This window comes from Chionomys nivalis, chromosome 3 (assembly GCF_950005125.1).
Source record: "Chionomys nivalis chromosome 3, mChiNiv1.1, whole genome shotgun sequence".
Taxonomy (NCBI): domain Eukaryota; kingdom Metazoa; phylum Chordata; class Mammalia; order Rodentia; family Cricetidae; genus Chionomys; species Chionomys nivalis.
In genome coordinates this window covers 47,924,609-47,941,435 of record NC_080088.1, presented here as the reverse complement: position 1 = coordinate 47,941,435, position 16,827 = coordinate 47,924,609, and the positions used below count along the sequence as shown (strand labels likewise).

General features: G+C 44.3%; 1 protein-coding gene across 1 annotated transcript in view; it reads left to right on the top strand.

Annotated features, from left to right (window-relative positions):
* The window catches only part of C3H3orf52 (chromosome 3 C3orf52 homolog), a 33,463-nt gene extending 16,636 nt beyond the window's left edge, over nucleotides 1-16,827 (top strand). Inside the window, exons 3-6 of the mRNA XM_057764635.1 lie at nucleotides 2,602-2,729; nucleotides 9,884-9,954; nucleotides 13,688-13,869; nucleotides 16,745-16,827. Of these exons, the coding sequence (XP_057620618.1) occupies nucleotides 2,602-2,729; nucleotides 9,884-9,954; nucleotides 13,688-13,869; nucleotides 16,745-16,827 (464 nt within the window). The remainder of the gene's footprint in view (nucleotides 1-2,601; nucleotides 2,730-9,883; nucleotides 9,955-13,687; nucleotides 13,870-16,744) is intronic.

Sequence of the window (16,827 nt, the reverse complement as noted above, 5' to 3'; positions counted from 1 at the left end):
TCAGCACTCAGGACAGTGGGCCCTGCGCCTCACCTTGGCAGCATAGCAGAGCTGGCCCTGGTGGTGTGGGTACAGGTGAGCTGGCCCTGAGGGCCTGAGCAGGAGAAGTGGCCCCATCCCTTGTTGCTTGCAATATTGGGAGAGCTGGCCAGGCAGCGCTGAAAAGCTTATCCTGGTGGTGAGAATAAAAGAGAGCTGGCGGGTTGATCAAGCCAGCTACCACCTAGGCTCAGAACCAGGGCTATGAGTTGTCCTCCCATCCCCCCAACATCCACCCCATCTACAAACTGCTAGAGCACATGAAAGGGCTGGTCCTGCAGATGCAAAGCTGCAGGATCTCTGTGATACAGGGCAAAAACAGGATATGCAAGAGGAGTCCCACTGAGGGCCCAGTATTGACAGTATAGCAGAAACCAGAGGCCTCAAGCCAGACCAATGACTCATTGCAATGAAGACTCACAAGTAGATATATGATCTGAAGGGTTTACTGTGTGATTCACTGAGACACACTATAGCTTCCAAGATGAGATTTTTTTTCTTTTATATTTTATTTTATCTTTTGGGGGGACGTTACAAGGGCAGAGGGTTGATACTAGGGGACAGGGAGATGAATGGGATTGGGATGCATGGTGTGAAATTCACAAAAAAAATCAGTAAAAAGTTAAAAAGAAATTTAAAAATCTGTCTCTCCCTTCCTTGGAAGCTTTTAACTGCCAATAGCCCCTAGAGGGAGGAGGCTCTGAGCCCCCCTTCCTCCATGTTAATGCTGACCAGCTTGGTCTCGTGTGGGCCTCGCGCAGACTACCACAATGGCCATGACTTCATGGCTGCAGCCATCCTGTCATGTCTATAAGACACCACTTCATTCTTGTGTGATTCCAAGTTCTTCCAATCTTCTTGATCCTTCTTCCACAATCATCCCTGAGCTTTGGTGGCGGGTTGAGAGATAGATGCAGATGCTCCCGTTGTGGCTGAACACTGAGACACATTCTCTGCACTGTGATCAGGTCTGAATTTCTGTGTTCACCACTTGCATAAAAAACTTCTCTGATGAGGTCTGGGAGCATCACTAATCTATGAATGCAGAGATAGGAGTTTAGAGGCAGTTTGCTGTGACTCTGGTCATTTAGCGGAGTAATAGTAGTATGTTTACTCCTGTGGCCTATGAGTTCCCCAGCCATGGGCTCCTGGACAGATTTTAGAATACCAGGCACAAGCTTTCTCTAGTGGACTGGACTTAAATTGAATCAGAGAGCAGTTGGCTCCTCCCAAAACATCCTTGCCTCTATTGTATCCGTGGGCATATTTTGTTACACTGGGCGCTATTGTAGTTCACAGGGTTAACAGCTGGGGAAGACTGTTGAGCATGTTCATGTGTCGTTTGTGTGCGTGCATGCCCACGTGGAAGCCACCGTTTGACATTGGGTGTCATCTTCAATCGCTTTTCTTTTGGATTTTTTGAGACAGAACAACCCTGTATTTTATCCACATTTCTGTCACAAACACTGAATCCATTCCAGCATGGTCTTTCAAAGGCCAGTAAAAGAGGCAGAGTCGGTTACGTATGCTCTACAGGATTTCAGGGGGACGCCTGAGAGCACCTAGCTTTTCAGCTGCCCACGCCTTTCACAGGCCAGATGAGGTAGCCCCCTGTGTGGAGCAAGTCCGTGAAGCTGGACCCGAGCCAGGAGAGCTGTATTAAGCACACCAGTGCCAGCTTCTGGCTCCTGGCTCCTTGGGTGGCATTCCTTCATTTCTCCAGCTTTAACTGTTTAAAAATCAATTAGCACAAGTCATTAGAACACAAGCTACACAGAGCTCATTGTCCCAGGAGTGGCTCTGCAGGCCCTGGGGCTCCAAGTGAAGTTTGGCTTCCTTTCTGCAAACAGAGTATGTCAACATCCCCCTTCTGTGGTTGGAGCGATGACTTCATGCCCGTGCCCTGACTTAGAATGCTTGGAGACATAGACTCATATCCCCATTTTCTAGTTTTACCTCCATGCTTGTCCGTGACATCACTGTCTCTTCACGGTCTTTGACAGCACTGAAATGGAAGGTGGTTCCCTGAAGCTGCTTGCGATCATTCCCTGTATGGGTCCAAGCTGTCTTCTAGCCCTTGTCCTGACACCTGAGTACCCAGCTAACCTTCAGGTTCAGCATTGCAAAAAACTTGATGCTTTTCCAGTTCTTTCCTCCTGGTCCTTCCCCTGATCTATATTCAGTGGTGTCAGAGACCCCTTTGCCCTAAAACCAACAAAACATTTATCAAAATAAACACAAGCAACTCTCTTTTATTCTGTTTTGCTGCTCAAAGAAAGAATTCCTGCTTGTATTTACTGTGTCTAGGCTTCAGCGTCCATCAGTACAGATCTTATGTTTAGTTATAGAAGTAATGTTTTTCTTGGCTTTGTATATTTTGAGATCCAGTCTCACCATGAAGTCATGGGAGCTGACTTTGTAGATCAAGTTGGCCGGGAACTTGAAGTCGTTCCCCAGCCTCTGTGTTCTGGGATTACAGGTGTACATCACCACATCTGTCTTTATTCAATTCATTATTTTATGCGTGTTCTCACCTTCGTTTTATCTCCTGAATCTCTTTAGTAACTTACATCGATGAAGATGAGAATGAAATGCCTGAATTATCGTCAAACAAAACATTCTTCGTCATGCTTAAGATTCCAGAGGAGTGTACTAATGAAGAGGACTTGCCTCACTTGCTCACTAAAAGGGTGATTATGATTTGTGTGTTGTCTATGGAGGTCTTAACATTGGATTATAAACTCTGTTAGAGCGGTTGGCAAAGCTCTAGAGTGAGCAGCAGGAGGAAATGCTTGCCAGTGGGTCTTCTGTGTGGCAAAACCGCCAGAGGCTGACGTTAGGTCTTTTCTTCAATTGCTTTCCACCTTATTAGTGTAGATAGACTTTCTCCCTGGGACCCAGAGAACACCCAGTTTGGCTAGGGTGGCTGACCAGTGTGTCCCAGGGATCCTGCTGTCCCTGCCTCCCCAGCACTGTGATTACTGGCGGGTGCTACTATGCCTGATGTTTTATGTGAGTTCTGGAGATTGGACTCAGATTCTCCTGCTTAAGCAACAAATACTTTATGAACGAGTCATCTCCCCAGTCTCTCACACAGTATTCTACATCTACAAAGGAGGTACATCTAAACTATGTGAGTTGGGGGTGAAAGCAGATGAAGGAGCTGGTACTCAGGATAGTTATAAAATAAGGGCAAAGATACTACAATATCTATATGCATACAGGATATATATGCAAGATATATATGCATATAGGATATATATACATATAGGATACACACACACACTTTCCTTATAAAGGACAGGAAGATGGAAGAACAGGACATGTATCTATTTCAAGGGTCTGTGCAGTGGTATACTGGGCTAGAGTATGTTGTATTGAGGATTATAGGGGTTAACCTAGACAGGAAAGTAGGGGGTAGGTCATTGGATCTCCCCACCTTTGGGGAGACTATGTAAAGATTTTTTTTTTTTTTTTGGATTTTTGAGACAGGGTTTCTCTGTAGCTTTTGGTTCCTGTTCCTGGAACTAGCTCTTGTAGACCAGGCTGGCCTCAAACTCACAGAGATCCGCCTGCCTCTGCCTTCCGCGTGCTGGGACTAAAGGTGTGTGCCACCACCGCCTGGCTATGTAAAGATTTTAAGTTGTAGATTGACAAGGCTAGATTTTCATTTTCTTCCTCCTGTGTGGTTCTGGACAATACTCGAAGAGACTAGTTTTGAGATAGTGCAGCAGTGTGCGTCTGAGAAATGAAGGCAGTTTCAATTGGGGCAGCCTTGGGGGTGATAAGAAAGAGTTGAGATTTAAGGCATCTTTACTCAGAGGAACTGAGTGGCTGGAAAGGGGTAAAGAAGAGTGTACCTCCAGCCTCCTGGTTGGAAGGTTGGCTACATGATCTGTGGGATGGGAAATGTAGAAGAATCTTCTGCAAGATGGAAGCTCTGCAGACAGGTTGAAAATTTTGTGGGTCACTCTTGGCTATCAAAGATGGGAGTTCATACCAGACCCAGGGAAATTCTGAGGCAGAGTCTCCTATGTAGCCCACACTGTCCTCTTGGTTGCCAGGTTCCTGTTTTAAGCTCGCCAGTGCTAACTGCAGAAATGCATCATGCAAAGCTTGGTTGGCTTTATTCCTCTCCAAGACATGTGACACACCTTAATTCATAAAGGAATAAATCCTCTGGTCTGAGCAAAGGAGCTTGGTTTTATAGAACTAGAAGGGCTTGAAGAAGGGAGTACTGAGAAGAGAGTGGTTAGGTCATCCACAATGACGTCCTTGTAAAGTGGAGACACAGAGAGAGAATGGCAGAAAATAACTGGTTTGTTAAGCATAGATTGGTTCAGGTTATTGGCTTTTACAAGAAAATATAAAGCCTTGAGGGAACATCATTTTCAAGTTGAAACTGGCCTGTCTGGCTGTCACTTTAATCCTGACTTCCCAGATAGTTGGACACACAGTCTAGTTTCAGCCTGGTAGCGTAGAAATCCGGCTTTGGTGACCTTGGTTGGATGTCTTAGCTTGCATAGCAGTGTAACAACAACAGCAAAGTCTTCCTGCAACTTTTTAATTATTTAAAATATTTTATTTATGAGAATGCATATGTGCCTTTGTGAGTTTATATGCATCACACACATGCCAGTGTCCATGGAGGCCAGAAGGTGTCAGACACCAGAACTGGAGAGAGATGGGTTGTGAGTCACCTGCTCTGGGTGCTGGGAACCTGCGTCCTCTACAGGAGCAGTGAGTGGTTCTAACCACTGAGCAACCTCTCAAGCTACGTTCAGATAATTTGTATTTGACAGTTCTCATCCTTTGGTTGGGTGGCCACTCCAGGGAAAGTGTGACAAAAGCAGTGTACCAGAGCTACCCTCAGTTGTTGCCATTCTGAGAGTCGGGTCTCAGCACATCATTCCTTGCTCCGGGAGACTTCTTGTTCACCCAGTTCTCTGATATTGTCATTCCAGTCAAGGATAGCTCACTTGATGTTCAGCAGAATATTAAGTGTTTAACTTATGAGTAGGTACATGGGATAGCTAATGGCTCTAATTCTAGCACTTAGGAGGCTGAGACAGGAAGATTGCAACCTGGCCTACATAGTAAATTTTCAGGCCAGCTTATCCTGGAGTGAAATCCTTTTTCCAAAATCAAACCAAACCAACCAACCAACCGAACAAACTCTGAAGAAATAAAAACATCCAAACAAAAACACTTTAAAACTTTTGTTCTTCTTTCTTACATTACATCCCAACTGTAGTTTCCCCTCCCTCCACTCCTGCTAGTTCCTCTCTCAACATCCCCTTTCCCTAGATCCTCTGCTTCCCTTAAAAAAACAACAACAACAACAACAAAAAACAAAACAAAAAAAACCCCAGGTCTCTCAGGGGGTATCCACAGAACATGGCCTAACAAGTACTATAAGATTAGGCACAAACCCTCATATCAAGACTGGATAAGGCAACCCAGTAGGAGGAAAAGAGTCCCAAGCTCAGGCAAAAGAGTCAGAGATACCCCTCCTCCCACTGCTGGGAGTCCCACAAGAACACCAAGCTATGCAACCATAAGATATATGCAGAAGACACAGGTCAGACCCATACAGGATCCGTGTTTGTCACTTCAGCCTCTGTGAGCCTCTATGAGTCCTGTGGGGCATGTTCTGTGGTATCTTCAACCCCTTCCGCTATACTCATAGATTGGTACCTTGCTCGGTTGTCATCGGAGGGATGTCATCCGGCAACTGATGGGAGCAGATGCAGAGACTCACAGCCAAGCATTAGGTGGAACCAGGGGGACCCATCAGAAGACAGGGAGGAAGGAATGTAGGAACAAAAACAGTTTTTAGAGGATATTGTACACCATAAACATTGCTATTCTAGCTATCAAGTGGACAGTGCCTAGAGCTTGGAATATGCTCTGTAACCATGACTCCTATGAACACAACACAAAAATCAAATAGATAAAAGAGTGAAATAGACGGGTCTCCCTATCTGACCCACGTAGTCTTGTTGTTAATTTTTATAACTGAGTTTTTGTAATGCAGATATAGCTGTGTGCAATGAGAAGCGCCAGCCAGGGTAATAAACCCTCCTTGATTGTTTAGCATTTCTGTCATTTAGCATCTGAGGAATGAATCAGTTCAAATTAAGAATGCAATCTCTCTTAAAGAGATCACCAGTGAGATTTAGAACCTTGGCATTAGGGGTGTTACTGAAGTTACCCAGAAATTTCTTAGGAAATGACTATATGTCTTAAATACAACAGCAAAGAGACCCTTAGAGTGTGCACTAACTGTGCACCAGTCACACATTCCAACTTTTATAATTTTAGCTTTGACATTTTGCTGAGCATCTGCTATGTGCAGAGTGCTAGATTCTAGGGTGGATTTCGGAAGGAATGTAGGGAAAGAGCAGGTGGGAAATAATGTAGGGGAAGTGGCTGTGGAAACATGGGGACCTGAATTTGGATCCCCCAAATCCATATAAAGCAGTCAGGCATGGATGCCTGAATCTATAATCCTATTATTGGGGTGAGTGAGTCTGGAATGGGAGTCTGGAAGACTCCTAGAGCTTGTTGGCCACCTAGTCTAGTTGTTTGGTGAGTTCTGAATTCAGGAAGGGACACTAGCTCAAAAGACAGAGTGGAGAGCAACAGAGAAAGAGGACTTCTGGCCTCCATACAGGCAGGTGCATGCACAGACACATAGACACACACACACACACACACACCACATGCCTAAGTTTTATGAAGAATGATAGGCACAGTCTACAAAAAGAGAGGCATCTGGTTACTATTATGCTTGAGAAAACATCCTTTGTAGCATCTTCCAGCTACCATCTCCTTCCCTTCATTCTGAGCAGTGAATGTTGCCTTCTAGAACCTGAATTTCCCCTGATCCATCATCCACCTTCTTCATACTGGAGCTCAAGAGCTGAGACGACTTCTTCCCACCCTCCTCCGAAGCTCTTATTGTGTTTTGTTTTTTCCTTTCCTGATACTTCAGTGAAAGACACATCTCTCACCCGGGCTTCATGTCTATCACATATAAAAGTGAATTTGGCCCTCAAAATCTACGAGCTGTGTGTGAAGAAACTGGCAAGTTTTTAACTTCTTGGAATACTGGTTCTTAATCTGTAGAAAGGGAATAACAAAATTCCTCTCATGTGGAGTTCTTTTAAAGGTTCCATTTCTAAGATTAGAACTATACACACCCCGAGTACCACTGGATTTCCACTGAGTTAGGTGGGAGTGCTTGGTTGTACAACCTCCTTGAGATTAAGTAGGAAAGAAGGTGTGCACCTTCATAGGGTTCTACTGCGTGTTGCATGTTACAGTGCTTACTACTGGATAAATTCATGGCTCACTAGGGCTTCCTGGTATACCTGGAGATGGCTAGCTCATTACAAGCTCACCACTGGTGAAGTGAGAAGCCCAGAACAGGGCTGAGCAGGAGTGGGTCCAGTCTTGCTTCTGATGTAGCTGTGACTTTAATTCCAGAGCTGTGCTCATGCTGAGAGTGGTACCAGATCCCAGCCCATTGCTGCCTTACCCTAGAACTAGTGCATTGGGGAACAAGGTTTTAATTTTCCAATGTAAATGCAGAAGAAACACTGTAAATTTCATCTGCCATGTGTTCTCTAGTACAGAGGGGTTAGGATTCGTATCTCTGAACCTTGATGGGAGGACCAATCAAAGCTTGGAAGAGTATGGGGAGTTGAATAGGAATGAGTGCATGGAGGAGAGGAAAATGGAGAACGTTCATCAGGAATGAGCTGAGTTGAAGATGCAGCTGCTTTTGGACCAGTAGTTCCACTTCTTGCCATGTGCCTCGGGGAGATTCTCACATGAACAAAGAGGTGCACAGAAATGTCTGGGGATGATTGCATCAGCATAGTTTATGGTAAAGACAACATGGAAGGAAGTCACATGACCATCAGTGGGGAAACGGATGAACTGGGGTAATGATGTAATGCAGTCTCTGTGGGAGACTGAAGGGCCTTGGATGAGATGTTTCTTAGACATGACTCTCAATGTAATTTTCAGTGAAAAAAAAAAGTAAGTCTTAATTTTCTCACAATGGTATACATCTCTGGTCTCAATTACCTGGGAATGTGAGGCAGGAAGATACTGAGTCAGGAATCTGAGACCAGCTTGATCAAGCTGTTAAGAATGTATTTGAACATAAATAAAATGCTGTTATAATTTCTATAAAAAGTAGTGATTTCCAAGCATAAGTGAAAAAAGGATACATACCAATGTCAGGGTGTTGGCCAGTGCCACAGAAGGGAGAAAGAATGCCTAATTCTTTTTTTTTTTTTTTTTTTTTTTTTTTTTTATATTTATTTATTATGTATACAATATTCTGTGAGTGTGTATGCCTGCAGGCCAGAAGAGGGCACCAGACCCCATTACAGATGGTTGTGAGCCACGATATGGTTGCTGGGAATTGAACTCAGGACCTTTGGAAGAGCAGGCAATGCTCTTAACCTCTGAGCCATCTCTCCAGCCCAAGAATGCCTAATTCTTAATTTATGGTTTCCAGACTTTTGGTGGTGTGAAATCACACATATACATCCTTACTGGTTTGGGGTTTAATGGTAATACTTAGACAATTTGTATGAGTATAGCACCTTATTATAAAATGGGCTTTGTGTTAGATGGGTCTGTCCAGTTGTAGGCCAACAAAAGAAAGTATTTTGGGCATCTTTAAAGTAGACTGAGCAAGGCTAGATGTTGAGTATGGTAGGTGTATCAAATGCATTTCGACCATTTTATTTAGAATACAAAGTAAAAAAGTAGTATTTTCATATGCACAGTTTTGTCTCTTTCTTCCACTCGCTCTTCTCCCCTGTCTCCTAGCCACCATCATTGCTGTAGTGGTCTGTCCTTAGAATTCTCCCCTTCTCCTTCCTATCACATGTGTTCTATTGGTCTCCCCATCCGCTCTCTCTTCCAGATTCGTTTGCCCAATCTCATGGGCCTCATTTTGGTTTTGCAGCGTCTACCTACCCTTACACCCTCATTTGTATATTTCTGACTTTTGGTAATTTCAATCCACGAATTGGTTCATTAAGAAATAATAAACAATCATAGACTACTGCATGGCAAACGTGAAGGCATGAAGCGCAGGTGGCAGAAATATGGGCGTTATCATTTTTAGGATGAATGCAATTTTTACTGCAAAGCCTCCATATCTTTGGAACTTCATCACTTTGTTCCCTTGCCTGGGGAAGTGCTGGACCTGATGTTCAAGATAGACCTTTCTCCTACTAATGACGTTCTGCAGAAGAAAGAAAGAAGCCCACGACCAGTGATGTCCCTGGTGCTGAGTGGCTTGTGCTGAACTGATCCCTCCCCATTTCTTCCCACCCACTCCCTGAGCAGTTTGTGGTGCCTCTGTGAGCTTCTGCTTGAGGATCACTGACCATAGTACCACTGAGGATACCAAGTGTCAGCTCAATTCCTAAGTGATGTAGACAATTCCCAGTGAGTTACTCGGACCTTATCAATAAGCCCATTTTTATTTTTTATTTTTTTGACAGAGTCTTGTGCAGTTTTGGCTGACCTAGAACTCACTATGAAGATCAGGCTTACCTGGAACTCCTGGGAAGTCTGGCTTCCTCAGCTTTCAGAATGTTGGGATTATAGGCATGTGCTTGACTCTCAATGAGACTCTATTTTGAACACTGAACTTATTGAGTTCAGTGAGCTTTGATCTGTGGTCAGCTTCCACTGTCTTACTCTTAGTCTAGAGCTCCTAGATAAGTGAATGCAGAAGTCCTTTGCTTCTGTAGCTGACTTGTGAGATGATCACCAGTGACTTGTGTATTTTTTCTTGCTGTGTGTTTAGCTCACCGACGTGTATACACAGTCACCGGCGCTGAGTCGTTATTTCACCTCAGCTGACATCGTGGACTTCAGGTAATGTTGGGGACCAGCCACAGCAAAAATACCTCTTGCCAGGTTAAAGGCGTGCGGATTAGAAGTACAGAATATGAAGACACAAATGAAAATAATAAAATGGAGGAACATATAGGATAGTGTCAAGAGGGAATTCCAGTGAATACTAAATTTCTCCCGTTTTGCCCGCATGTAATTTCCTGTTTAAAATACCCCTGACCCCAAAAGGTAGGAGTAAGACAAAAGACTGCATTAACATGATACAAGGGAATGAAAGTCACGGGCTACATTCACAGTTAAACGTTATATTGCTAGAACAAAACAAGTCATGCTTACACCCTAGACCAAAATATTTCTGCAGGCAAACCACTCCCTGGGTGGAATCCAAAGTTCCATAAAGGGAACTGGAACTTAGTTGGATCCTTAGACTTTTGTTTGAGGTAGGAACAAATCTACTTCTCTATTCCTGGAGTACAAGGTCTGGCAATTGGCCACACCTATTGACAATAACCTTGAGAGAGCAGAACTCTCTGTTCAATAACTAGGTGGGACCTTTGTTTGAGGTGGAAGCACCACAACCTTTAAGGAACTAGCGTAAAACTCCAACCCTCTGACCTTTGGTCCACGTGGAAACAGGCTCACATTTTGAGCCTCCACAAGGGTAGAGCACAGAACTTGGTCTCTTGCTCAGAAGAAACCCATCCACCTGCCCAGGCCATCACTGTTTACCCACCCACAGTGATTGCCAAGAGGTGCAGGGAAGGGGCCAATAAAAGAATCACAGTGCTGTGCTGGACTAGGTCCTGGAAACCCCGTAGCTCAGCTGGAATCTCACAACACAGAAAAAATGGAAATGACAGGCCTAGACATAAATCTAGGTCAGAAATAGGCATAAATCTCAGAGAGTGATGGACCAGAAGTGACACGATCTACGTGCCACAAAAGAGATCTAGGATTATATTCTCCTCATTTAATATTAAGAATATAAAGACAAACCTGTCAGTCAAGTCTACCTTCTGCCTCCTTTCTTTAGTGCTGCTATCAATGACTAATTACACTCACTTCTACAGAATTAACAACCCCAACAATTTGGTCTTGATTTTTTCTGTGTACATATTTACTATACACAGTGTGCATGTATATACATACATACATATATATATATATATATACATTTTTTAATTACATAAAATTTTTAATAGTTTGGGGATATAGACCAAAGTGTGTGTGGGGGGGGTCTGTGTGCTTGTGTGTGTGTAAGGAGTCAGTTAATTAATTATAGTTTTATATCACAGAGATTACTGAAAGTATTTTAAACAAGATTTATGCGACAAAGCCTTGTCAATTGTTCCTCAGGTGTCACTGAGAGGTAGTCATCAAAGTCAGTGTTATCTATTAAAATTCTCCCACTCAAGCTCATAGAACTGTGGGAAGCATCTAACGCCAGTGGTGACCTGATGGGGGAGGACGAGAAAGTATCTACAGTCTAAGGCTATCCTCATTCTTCTTCTTTTTTAAAAATTAATTAATTAATTAATTTGTTAAAGATTTCTGCCTCCTCCCCGCCACGGCCTCCCATTTCCCTCCCCCTCCCCCAATCAAGTCCCCCTCCCTCGTCAGCCCGAAGAGCAATCAGGGTTCCCTGCCCTGTGGGATATCCAAGGACCACCCACCTCTATCCAGGTCTAGTAAGGTGAGCATCCAAACTGCCTAGGCTCCCACCAAGCCAGTACGTGCAGTAGGATCAAAAACCCAGTGCCATTGTTCTTGACTTCTCAGCAGTCCTCATTGTCCGCTATGTTCAGCGAGTCCGGTTTTATCCCATGCTTTTTCAGACCCAGGCCAGCTGGCCTTGGTGAGTTCCCGATAGATCATCCCCATTGTCTCAGTGTGTGGGTGCACCCCTCGCGGTCCTGAGTTCCTTGCTCGTGCTCTCTTTATAAGTCTCGGTAGGCTCCCACTGCCCAATTCTGACTATATTGCCTTCAATCATAAGTCACTGGCACAAAAATGCAAGCAGGAAAGGAAGAATTGCATAGTTGGACCTCACACACTTGGCTTGATCCAACTTTCAAGGTTGCTGCCCTTGCAGGTGTGAAATGACATCCCTGTCCCTTGTACTTGTATTTACATCTACGGAGAGTTCTTTACCTCCGACCAGGCTGGCCCATCAGGAACCTTAAAATACTGTTTGCTGTATCAGTCACTAGACCCACTCCAGTGATGGGCTGCTGTGGTAAAGCCCACAGAAAAACATCTCTCAAATTTCTGCCTTTTATAAATCAGCCGGGGGTCAGGGGTGGCAGTTGGGGTTGGGGAGACAGGGGTTGCAGGGATTACGTTCTCAGACTGGGTTGGGCAGCCTGATGCTCTCACTTTCCTTGCAGTTTGATCTTATGAAATCCACCTCAGGCCCTTTTCATCAACTAGCCCATGTCCTTAGCAGTGCGCATACAGAACTGCTGCCTGCCCGCCTGTCCATCCTCTGTCGTGATAAATCACATTGCTAGGGGATAATTCAGGTCACTCTCAAACTCAGGTAGCTGGACTGGAGATAGAAAACGGGCTTTTAAGACTGCCTTTAGTGGCATCCCATACCTGGGCTTTGTTAGAGTCTAAACTTCATTATTTATTTGGTTCACAGAGCTTGGCACACTTCTTTGTTATTGGGGAAAGTTTGCAAACTGAGTTCTCCCCTGCATTATAGAATGTACAGACAGTAGCCTATGTGACGTCTGGCCTCAAGAGGGAGCTCTTTGCCTATCGTAGCAGGGCAGTGGCCTGATTAACTCCAGAGACTGAAGCCTCTATAATACTCTGCCTAGAAGAATCTCTCTAATGTGACTGCTTATTGGTTTTTTTATTGCTGAGCCTAATAGGGGTCATCTTAACCATATAACTAGAATAACCGTGAGGTAGCCTCTATAGGGCAGCTTAAGCTACTAATTAAGGATAGGGCCTATAATTATTTTCACTATAAAAAATTGGGGAAAAATGTGTGCTAAAAGATAAAAAGGTTAGGGCCTCCTTGGGGTTGGAAATTCCTTAGGTCTCATTAATAAAGGATTAATAGTTTGTCATCATGTCTTAGGGGGCTCTGGAAGTGGATATAGGGGAGTATTACCCCCAAACACAGGAGGTAGGACTCACTGCTGGAGCGCAGGGCATTTTGGGCGCGGGGATCATGAGGTCTGGAGCTAGGTCAGGGTAATGAGCCTTGGCTCAGACCATAATCATGTTTATAGGTTAACTGGTTAAACCTGGGGGAGGGTGTGATCAAAGTGTGTGTGCGTATGTGTGCGAGAACTTATGAAAGAATAAATAAATAACCTTTTTAAAGAACTCCTTAAACTGACTAGCTCTGATGCATACACGTAGTGGCAACACTGAGAACAGGGAGATGAGCATCGCGGAGGAGGAGAGGCCAGGCTTCCTGCTCGGCCCTACAGGATGAAAGGCTGATGTAGGTGGGTGCTGCGTCAACTCTCAGTCTTTCTTTATATAGCAGGGCTGTGTCCCTCCCTTTCAAAGGTGGACCCCTAAAGTGTGAGCAGTTGGTGATGGTTGTGTGATGGCCTGCGGAAGCGGGGTCAAGGGCAGTGTGTTCTCTTAGGCCAGTGCACCCTCGGAAGCTGCTTACAGGAAGACGTGGAGCCAAAGAAGTGTTAATGCTAAAAGTGGCTTCTGAGCCTCACTGTGATTCTAGTTGTTCACTGTAATGTCTGTCTGTCTGTTTCAATGACTTGGCCTCCAGCGTTGAAAACTCCACGGTAACCTACCACTTGCAGTTCGGAGTTCCGGCTGAGGATGATGGCTTCATGGAGTTCGTGATGAGTGAAGAGCTGGTGCTTGGAATTGTGCGACAGAATTTCCACGATAAGAATCTGTCTAGTTGTGAGAGTCTCGGACTGGACCCAGAATCTCTCTTGCTCTATGGTAAGTAGAGAAAGTGAAGAATTAGGACCTGGAATGCTAAGCCAATGGACTGGGACAGATGACCTGGCTTGGCAGTGTTGCCGCCTTGTCTTGTGCCAAGTCATTATTCTACTCACTCTTCTTCAAGCCGGTCTCTTTCTCTGGAGCTTACAGCCTGTAAGCAGACAGAATGGTGAGAAAGCAGTGTAGGGAAAAGTAGGCCTTGGGGACTGGGCACCCCACACAGAGCAGCAAACTCTCCCCGTAGTGTCCACCAGGGTCAATGTGAGGACCTCCACTTAAACCACCATGTCCCTTGTCCGTTTCTCCTGGCACACTGAAGGTGGTTTGGGTTGCTCATGCATTAGTCATTGCCACAGTTGGAGTACAGAGAAGGGTCAAATGTCAAAATGCCTTCACTATCCAAAAGACTATCACATATTTGTCACCAATCATGCCAAAATAAGTGAATATCCACTTAGTTTGCAAATAAAAATATAAATTATTTTGCAAATAAATTAGCATCCAAAAAGGGAAATGCTATTTGCCTTTGGAAGAGGATCCAGTGTGCTGCATGCATTCTACCGATATGCATGTGTGTATTTGTGCATGCACACAGAGAGTAAAGTTTCTCTATTCATAATTAGTGGCTATTCCAATTTGATCTACTATTACATACTCCAGAAAGCCAAATGTTTCAACAAATGTTGAAAATTATTTTGGTTTCTGAAAATTAGTGACTGGCCTAGTTTCACTTCTGTTGCTGGGATAAAACCTGATTTCAGGTTCCAGTTTGTGATTGCAGGGAACTCAGGGCAGCAGGAACTTCAGGTTTCTCTTTATTATCACAACCACAGTCAAGAAATGAACGCGCTTACACTCGGTGCTCAACTCTTCTCTACTCTTACCCCATCAAGAGCTCCAGACTGCAGAGTGGTGCTGCCCCCTTTCAGACAGAGTCCACTCACATTAATTAAGACAGTCACCATAGCACCCCCACCCCCAGACAGGCTCACAGGCCAAGCTGGCCTGGGCAACCCCTCATTGAGATTCTTTTCCCAGGTCATTCCAGTTTGGGTGAAGCTGACAGAGGAAGCTAGGCATGGTGGTAACTTTGGTTTGTCTTTGTTTTCTTTCTAGAATGAAGTGGCGGAGGTTGGTCTGTGTCAGAAAGCAATCTTCTGCAGTTTCAGAAGGAGACAGTCCTCCCACTCATGCCGCACAGATAGGGAGCCTGGTTCCATTTGCTGAATTCGTGAGAGCTGTCCCAGCTGGATTCAGGAGCTAGATGAGGTCTGGGGCGAACCAAAGATCCACAACCCAAGATTCCTGCTGCCTTTGAAGCACTGGCTGCCTCTGCTCGAGCATGGGTGCTTTTCCTGTAGTACAAGCAGAGTACCTGGCTGTTAACCTGTGTTGATGGGGCAAGGCAAAAGCAAGTAGTCAGGGGATGGGGAACCGAGTCAATCGTTCAATCAAGCCCTCTCTCCCCTCACAATTATACTTGATAGACCTCTAAGCAAAGGATGGGAGGAACAGAAAGGTGTTTCTAAGACCTAAGGACCATAACTCTTCATCTACCTCCACCACCTATACCTAGGTGTATGAACAACTGCGCTCAGCCATATCACTGAGTGTTACTTACAGAAATAAGTTCGATGCATCTTGTTTCTCATCTCTTCATTGTTCCTGAGATGCCTCAGTATCTTTTTTTTTTTTTTTTTGAAAACATAAGTCTGTGAGTTTTGAACATGCTGTCATCTTTTAAGGTTGCCAGCCGTTCAGGTTTTTATTACTATCATTGCTGTTTTATGTAAAACTCATTGAAGGATCATTAGGACTGCTTAATTTCTGCTACTGATACCGCATACTGGCTTTGTATTGACTGGTGTTACCAGCCTGTCTGTAGGACACAGTTTCTTGACTTGGTACTTGTGCGTCTTACTGCAGATGATTGTTAAGCAGAGACTCTGTCCTTTTGAAACTGTCAAAAGAGGCATGCCTGTCCTTTGGAAGGCCACAAGGAAGTTAGTGACTGTATCAGTCACCTGCAGATAGAGAATGCCTGTCATGAGGGAATAGAATATTTGTTTTGTTGGGGGAAATTGTCTTTCTGGAAATTCTGGGGGAGAGAGTTTCATTGTGGAATGGGAAATTTCCCAGCCTAATACCTCAGATAGATTAGCCATGGATGCAGGTCACTGACAGATAGCTATGTATGAGTCTGCATCAAGTGTAGGGTTTGGAACAATGTGAATTTGCTTTCTTATTTATCTACTATATGTTATAGTAATAATAATTTCTATATAGTAATTTATTGTTTCATTTTCAGTATAGTTCCTTAAAGTACTGAAATGGGTGGATTTTTCTTCTTCCCCTTTATTTTTTACGTCAAATGTGAACCTCTCTGTGCCTGTACTTTTTGGAAAGTAATGAGGAATTTTAATATATAATGCCTTAGGAGCATTTACAAATAAATTATTTTTTTTGCAACCATGTTGTTTTATTATCTGCCTCTCAGGCCTTCTCTCTCTAACACTATATGTTAGGTGGGCTTTGCCTTGTAGAAAATGGGGGTAGAAGTGATTGTGTGTGTGGAGGCAGCTTCCTCTTCTGTGTGAATAAGATGAAGCCCAATTGGACCAGGCTGGGCTGGGATTGGCTATGGCCTCTCGTTTCTCTGCAGTCCTTCTTCTGCAAAGTGTTACAGTATTAATCTGTAATGTCCCCCACTGACTTACGTGTTCAACACTTGTTTATAGATAGTGATACTCTTTGGAGAAACTGTATAACCCTGAGGAGGTGGTCCTCACTGACCTCAGGAGACTGCTACAGGCAACCACTGGAAGGTTGTAGCCCAGTCCACTTTGTTCAAGCTTCATATTCTGCTTTTCAGTCCACCACAATGTGGAATTCTCCCACTCCCCACCACGCACACTTGCTGCCATTAATTCTGCTTTCCCTATGACGATGGGCTGA